Source organism: Apium graveolens, chromosome 1, assembly GCF_009905375.1.
Source record: "Apium graveolens cultivar Ventura chromosome 1, ASM990537v1, whole genome shotgun sequence".
NCBI classification, from domain to species: Eukaryota; Viridiplantae; Streptophyta; class Magnoliopsida; order Apiales; family Apiaceae; genus Apium; species Apium graveolens.
The window spans coordinates 35,346,850-35,354,985 of record NC_133647.1 but is presented as its reverse complement, the minus strand read 5'-3'; the positions used below and the strand labels follow the sequence as shown (position 1 = coordinate 35,354,985).

The 8,136-nt window shown below is 32.2% G+C and overlaps 1 protein-coding gene across 1 annotated transcript; it reads right to left on the bottom strand.

The window, feature by feature from the left end:
* Positions 1 to 1,510: 1,510 nt before the first annotated feature.
* On the bottom strand, positions 1,511 to 3,446 carry LOC141719680 (heavy metal-associated isoprenylated plant protein 4). The gene is made up of 4 exons (XM_074522060.1): positions 3,232 to 3,446; positions 2,781 to 2,950; positions 2,128 to 2,215; positions 1,511 to 2,026 (listed from the first exon to the last, which is right to left on the bottom strand). The coding sequence occupies exons 1-4, from the start codon at positions 3,413 to 3,415 to the stop codon at positions 1,707 to 1,709; spliced, it is 762 nt and encodes a 253-aa protein (XP_074378161.1). The 5' UTR covers positions 3,416 to 3,446; the 3' UTR covers positions 1,511 to 1,706.
* Between the last annotated feature and the right edge of the window lie 4,690 nt (positions 3,447 to 8,136).

Here is an 8,136-nt window from a genome sequence, read left to right as displayed (position 1 = left end):
TACTAGTACTTTAAATTATTAGAAATGGTTTGAGGTTTATCTTTTGATGAGAACATTAGTTTTTGTAATCATTACTTCTTTCTTTGGTTCAACTTGCACAACTAGATCTGGAGCTTGCTGCCTCTGTAATATTACTTTTTTGTTATCGATGATAAAGTTAGCTGATTACCGTATTAGATTAATGATTTTCTAGTGTATATTTATGAATATATGTTAAGAATTAGTATTTATCAGATTATTGATAATGATTCTATTAATAAATTTTTTACAATTCATTAGGACCTGCCCATAGACATATCTAAACAAATGTTAAATTAAAGTAATTAATTTCATATATATTTTATTCATTTTTTTCATCTTCAATGTTAGGGTTCAGTCCACTTTCATATATTTAACAATTTTATATGATTAAAGTTATTAAGAACCTTTTGATTAAACTAATTAGGTGCCTTCTCTTTTCTATATATATATTCCTCCCTAAAGTAAAGCATTTATAAATTCTCAAACTTCGATATATATAGTAGTAGTTTGTAAATGGAATGCTTGATCCAAATGTATCTCTCAATACACACAAACACAAATGTGATAAAAACAAAAGTTAAAGAGTAATTAAATGGAGTTGTTTTTTTTAATAAACAAAGAATACATAAAATAATAGCATCTGGAATTTAAAAATGTGTATAGATAAGACTTGAAACTGATATTGTTGTAGCAAACTTTGTATGTGAAATGTTGTTTGAGTTATATACAACATATCTATGAGAAAACTAGCTAGCTATGCATTTGATAATCAAAATTCTTTAACAAATAATGTGCATCAGATTTATAAAAAAACTTAAGGAAGGGAGTCGCTTGAAGACTTATTAATTCTGCAAGTGGATTAACTAAGTTGGCCACCTAATAAGTTTGTAGAATATATATATATATATATATATATATGTTTTTTCAAACGTACGTTATTTGAATGACAAAATTTTTATCTTTGGATTTATCCTCTTGCCTCAATGTTGGACATGTGTTTATGTCTTAATTTTATATGTCATGGAAATTTTCCGTGTGTACACACACAGACAGACATGTACATATTAATTACAAACTCTTATAACCGTGGATTTATGATCGAATACACTGACAGTTATACATTAAAATGGCAATTTAAGGGTTTCAACTCAAACCCTTGGAACTTATTTTCCCTTCTTACCTGCCTCCGCTTAATTAATTAGATCCGTTGGTCAAAAGTTTGCAAATTTATCTAATGTTCAGAAGTTTCTTGTATTCGCATGAAAATGTGAAACAAGTAGATCCTCAATGCCATGTCATGCTACAAAATACAAATAAAATATTGTGGCTGTTAAGTTTGACTAATTAACTATTTATTCAAACGGGGTAAGATTTTTTTAGTAGAAATAAGAAACTGCTATATATATAAATGTCATGTAGAAGTACGTGTGTGTATACCAAACTAGCTAGTGCGTATGCATTTCACACGTTTGTCTATTACAATTTACTAAGTTCATAGTCAATGTAGAGGAGTTGTTTATAAAATGGACAGAACTTGATGAATTTCATACATGTACATTTTGCTGCACAAATCATGCCACAACTAAATTTACAAGCATGAGCGTGTGATCATATACCCTAGATAGGTATATATATATGTCGGGTGCTGTATGTGTATGTGATTCCTCGATTGATTATTATATGATTTACATAACGGAACATGCATTTGGATTTTCATCACTAAATATCTGAGGAGCATAAACATAATGAACAAAATATGGAACATTTCCCTCTTGTTTGTTTGCCTCAACTCTGATCTCTTCTTTCAACTCAGCTACCTTTGTGATTTCTGTTGATGATTTGAGTTCAACTGCAACCTTTCTTTTTTTGTCAATATCTTTGGTCTCTATGATCTCTGCGTGTTTGTGCACCTTCTTCTGCATGTAGGTTAGAAGATTTTGGGCCTGGACTGTTCCCTCAATTGTGATAGTATGAGCTTTTCTGTCTGTTTTAACATCATATATGCCTGCATGTATATGCAAAACAGCAGGCATTGTAAGTACAACATATAACCAAGAGAGATAACGAACTTAACACAAAAATATATGTACATCCTTAATTTCTTACCCTTGTGCTTCATTAATCTGTTACGGAGGTCACGCTCGCATTGATCGCAGTGAATGTATGACTTTATTGTTGTTGTCTTGACAGTTTCCTTTCAACCCAACATATCATGTCATTAATTTTAACCTGCTTCATTTATCTTCTCAAACAGTAGACCAACTGACATTGATTTTAGATCATAATGCATAGATGAATACATTGCCTATCAACTATGACTGTTTTTGTATGGTGTGCCAATAGGTATTCCATAAAATGTCAAGTGACAAATTTTGATTGGTTTTTGATGAACTCCTCTGCATTGACACTAATAACAAGTTTGATAGTTATTCCAAGGCATTGTGCGAATATATATTAAGAAATTGTCTTGTACCCATTTAATTTGTTCTGATTTATTTGATGTCTACGTACATTTATATAAATTATTACATCAGATAGTTAGAATAAAGGTGCATGCATGTCAGATAGATCCGGAAATACACCTCTCGATTTCATGGTCTACATACAGGTTGGAGAAGTAGTATTAGGTTCAACTACAGGTGTTGCAAAACAAGTTATATATAGAGGCTAATAGCAAGAGCAAGAGTACGTAGTTGTATAGGCAAGCTTACAATTAGAGCCAACTTATTCTGAGATTAATAGTAAAGAAGAAGTCTTACTTTTTTGGTTTCCTTCTCTTTCACTTCCACGATCTTGATGATATCCTTGCCTAATATTTCAACTTTTTTCTTGCTCCATTTCTCTAATTTTGTATGGATCATCTTCTCATCGATTGTACCCTTTATTATTACTTCGTTCTTTTCATATTTGACATCCACACTATGCACTCCTGTAGGCGTCTCATCATATTTTCAAGATATTTGAATTCCCAAGAAACTTTAGGCATATAAACGATCCGTAATTCTATGCTTTGAGAAATTAGATGATTATCCTTATCGACGAATAATTACATGGTTTCTTCAAATGAATTTGAACAGTACTGTATGTCTTAGATAATGATAAGCTCAAACTGATCAGCTAAAACATAATTGTGGCACAATAAGTTTCAGATAAATAAATTCGTTTCAATTAACCAAAGTTTGAAACCTCAAGAAAGCCAAATAACGGTACCTGTAGTTCTTAATAGAGGCTGTCGGATATCTTGTGCACACTGGGGGCAATGTAGATGAACTTTGTACCCGGCAACAACTACCGGATTAGCCTTTTCTTTCTTCTCTTCTTTTCCCATTTTGTTATTAACTGTTCCGTGATATAAAACACCAAGCTTGTGATTTACTAGCATCACAATCTCCATAAATATTTTGCAGACATGTTGCTGAGAAACATGAAATAGCTAGGGTACACAAGTTTATTTTACTTATGTTCGTTTTTCTAGTCCAGTGGTTGTTGGGATTTGCCGAGAGTAGTTCGCTTGCCATTGGAAACTTATTCAAATAGGTTTCTATCAGGGCTGTACAAACAAACCGCTCAACCGCTGAACCGCTCGCAACCGAACCGCATTTACGGATAATTGCGAAACGCGGATTGGTTGTGGATTTAAATTTTAAAAACCGCTCATTCGCGGTTTGGATGCGGTTTTAAATTCTTAAAAATCGCAACCGCAACCGCAACTCGCAACATATATTTATAATAAAATATATTTCCAAAAATATAGTTGATATCATAAAAATTAATAAGTATACACATTTATCAACTAATCTTAGGTTAATGTTAAGAATTCGTTCATAAAATTCACAATCATTATAAAATATATAACCAAACAAATGAAAAATATAATTAACATGTAATTTTTTTTATCCTTTTCTTTTTTCTTTTCTCTCGCCTCCACAATTTTGTATGTTTTTAATATCTTTAGTCCACACAGAGCATTAGTTTATATTTTATTTTTGAATGTAATTTATCACGTAACTTAAACTTCAATTTATTAATATTTCAAATTTACTTTTTTGCAAATTATTAATTATTTTAAAATAAGTGGTTGAACCGCAAACCGATCCGCAATAACCGCAATTTCCCAACCGTAAATGACGCGGTTAACCGCAACCGCAAATGCGGTTGCGGATGACAATTTTTTAAAACCGCTCTTCGCGGTTTGGTTCGACTTTTACTCCAAAACCGATCCGATCCGAATCGCGTACACCCTTAGTTTCTATATAGTTTCTATATGTATTTTTTCAATCTCAGTTTTCCTTTATATTATAACTAGTTAAATCGTGGGGCAGGTTTCGTTAATATTCAAATAATTTTAAAATTTTATTTATCCAATTATATAGTAACTTTAATAAATTTATATAAATATTTAATAATTATAGATTTATAATAAATATAATAAATAATTAAGAAGAAGTTTTGCTCGTAATTTAGTACGATAAGTTTTGGTCATATTTTAGCGTGATATTTTACCGTGATAAGAGCATCTCCGATACTTGTTGGCTAAAATGATTGGCTAAAATAGTGTGAAATAATGATTATCTAAAATTTACTGAATCCGTAAGAAATTGTTGCTCAATGGAGTTGGCTATAATGATTAAAACAGTATGTTATCATTATTTCAAGTTGTTATAAATATAATATTTTATTTTGATATGTTAACATATGATGTGGTATTTGGCTACAGGTTCGTAGAGATTGAACAAATATGACCAACGTCTTGACTATGTTTTTAGCTAAAATGAATAATTGGAGTGAATATTTTTTTTACAAAATCTTTATAATTGATATTTATAGTATGCCATTTATGTTTTTAGCCAAGGGGTTTTTAGTATTGGAGATGTTCTAAAGAGGCTATATGTGATAGTTTAATAATTTAGCAGTTTAACATGGGTATAATATTATTTAATTTTAATTTTAATAATTAAAATAGGACATAACCGTTAAATCAAAACATAATTCATACCTGTTATTATATTATATAATATAATATAGGTACATTCCGATGCTATATATATTTCTTTCACGGGAGAAACTTTACTTTTAAAAGATTAATGTACTCTTCACTCCAAGAAAACAAGACAAAACCGACCGTAAAAAACGGTTGGTTAAGTGGCAAAACGGTCGGTTAAAAGGGTCATAACCGACCACAGGGGGTGGTCGGTTTTAGCCTGGTCGGTTATGATTTTTGGTCGGGTTTTACACTCATAACCGACCAACACTGTGGTTGGTTAAGTGCCTGAGCATTTTACTGAAATGTGGGGACACTATGTACACGTGGTAACACGTGTGCACACGTTTCGCCACGTCACTGAGTCATAGCCGACCGTTGGTGGTCGGTTATGTCTATTTTTAAAATATTGACTGGAACTCATAACCGACCGTGGTCAAAGTGTGCACATCAGTCGGTTTTACCCCAGAAGCTGACTTAAATGTCATAACCGACCGTCCGAAAACCGACCACCCTCTAAAGGAGACGGTCGGTTTTATGCAGAAGGTGGTCGGTTATGTCACCTGACGGTCGGTTTTCTGGGTTTTGTAATGGTCAAATGTGGTCGGTTATGCCTATTGTCGATCGGTTTTAAGGTCTGATTTTAAAAAAAATTGCAGGTTTTTCTACAGTCCCTGTATACCAAACCAAATCAATACACAAATCCAATCCAATCACAACCAAACAACCAAAACAAATAACAATGATAATCATTATACTATACTACTCAAAATCATTCGCAAACACTAATAAATTTCACAATTAAACCGTAATAATTAAATCCAACGCAAACATTCACAAACTCCGATAACCGGAGGATTAAACCGTATCATTACATTATTATAAGCAATCCTAAAAAACCGATAAAGTATCAAACCATCACAACATATTATATTACATCCCATAACCATCAAATTACAATAGTCTTAAAACCGATCAATATAAACTAATCTGACAAATCAACATCGGACGATCCACCGCCATCACCACCGCCATCAATCAACGAGAAGAAACAAAATTTACATGTGAATGAAAATAAATAAATAAACAAGAAGGTCAAAAATTATACCTCCACAACACGAGTTTCCGTCTTTTGGACGATATCTTCAATCAACGAGCCCACGATATGCATGATCTCACCACCGATAAGGTTATTCCCTGCAACCTTTGGCTAGGATCGGAGGATGGATTTGAGGCCTCGAGAGCGGTACGTGCGAATGTAGCTATTTGCGCATCGAAAAGTTGGCGAGCAAACCGATTTAGATTAGCACGGATCTCCGTAAGCACATTCCTCAGGATGGAAAGATATTAAAGGGTTTCGAGCACATAAACGCAACGGAAACAGTAATTAAAAACGTAAAAAAAAAATAGAATTTTCGAAACCCGCCGCAGGATCCATGCGAAAAACATATATTTAATTCGTAGATCATATTGTTTACCTTAAGAAGCTTTACCAATTGGTTGACTAATGGAGATCCAAAGCTGGTTCAATCACCACGCATCCCGCTCTCGCGATCTACGCTCTATCGGTATCCACACGAATGCTTGAACTCAAGGATTGGATGTGTACTAGCACAAACTCGTTTCTTCTTGCTCTCTCCATCTTCTCCCTTGGTGGCTAGGGTTTTAGTAAGAAACTTGCTTACAAAATCAGCCACACAAGAGATATTATATAGAGAGTATAAAAACAAATTATAACTATTAACTAATTTGGAGTTATTATTAATTCAAAATTTCTATTTGTATTATAATTAAGTCTCACTTAATTATTTAACAAATAAATTTCATAATTAATATTAGTAAATTCGAATATCAATATTTATCTAATTAATTAAGTCATACTTAATTAATATTATAAATAATTCGAATTACTTTAATATAATTTAAATCCAATTTAAATTAAATAATCCTTCAAGCATTCTTAGTGTGTGACCCTATAGGTTATTATTACATTGGCAACAAATTTTAAATCTAATTTAAAATCGTAAAGAATAAGCGGCATCTAGTAATATATCATTGCTACCCAAGTAATAATAATTGAATCGGTGATCGATTAAACCTTTTATGAATAATGTATAATGTAATATAATCCCTTTAACCAAATATTATAGATTAAACTAGAGGCATGTAATGTGTCATCCTCATCACAGTTTAATCCAAGTTTTCTTGATCAATGAGTAGTGTTGTGTATATGTTGTGTACTTGATGATTTCATGAACAAAACACCTTGGTAGATTTTACTTAGTTAAATTGTAGCACTTGACGGATAAGGATTATAGTCCCGACGGATGACTCAATTTAGTCCCGACGGATGATGACTTATTATCCATCGAGTGAGTAGCTTATGTAACAATAAGTCTGTAGCACATTTCTGCATATATATTGTTTAGAATCTGTAGTAGTATTTGAGTCATGATTGACTTTAACTAGATATGCATAATAGGTTGATTAATTGTACATATATGATGTCTTGTAATTCTGTATAAGTGAAATGAAGTCAAGTGCCTGATTGCTACCTGACGGATAAACAACAATAAATTCGACGGATGATCAACAACCCGACGGATGATCAGTAACTCGATGGATGATCATGAACCCGACGGATAAAGAATTCAAATATCTGTTGACAGTGACAACACAGTCACATGCGTCGAGTGGATGCAAATGGAATGTGGTAGCCTATTCAACTGGGTTTTTGAGAACAAAGAAGCATTGTCATTTCCATGCTATTATGAAGATATTCAAAGATGCTGGAATAGAGTAATGAAGTAGCATTGTAATAGACTAGATAGTTTTTGTTTTATTATCTTGTCGTATTACTTTATAATCTTGGTGATATATAAATCAAGAAGCAACAAATAGAATTGTAACTAAGAAACTGAAGAACATAGTAGAAAGGAGAGAAACATTTGTAAGCTGAATTCTTAGCATTTCTCTCATTCTTAGTTGTTATCATTTTGTAAGCAGCTGTGAGCATTTTGCACACAAGGTTCTCTCGATATATATTATATATATCTCTGGTGAAATCATTCAAATCCACCAAAAAGTTTTTAAAGACTCTTGTTTTTAATTACTTGTGTTTTGATTCATTTCAA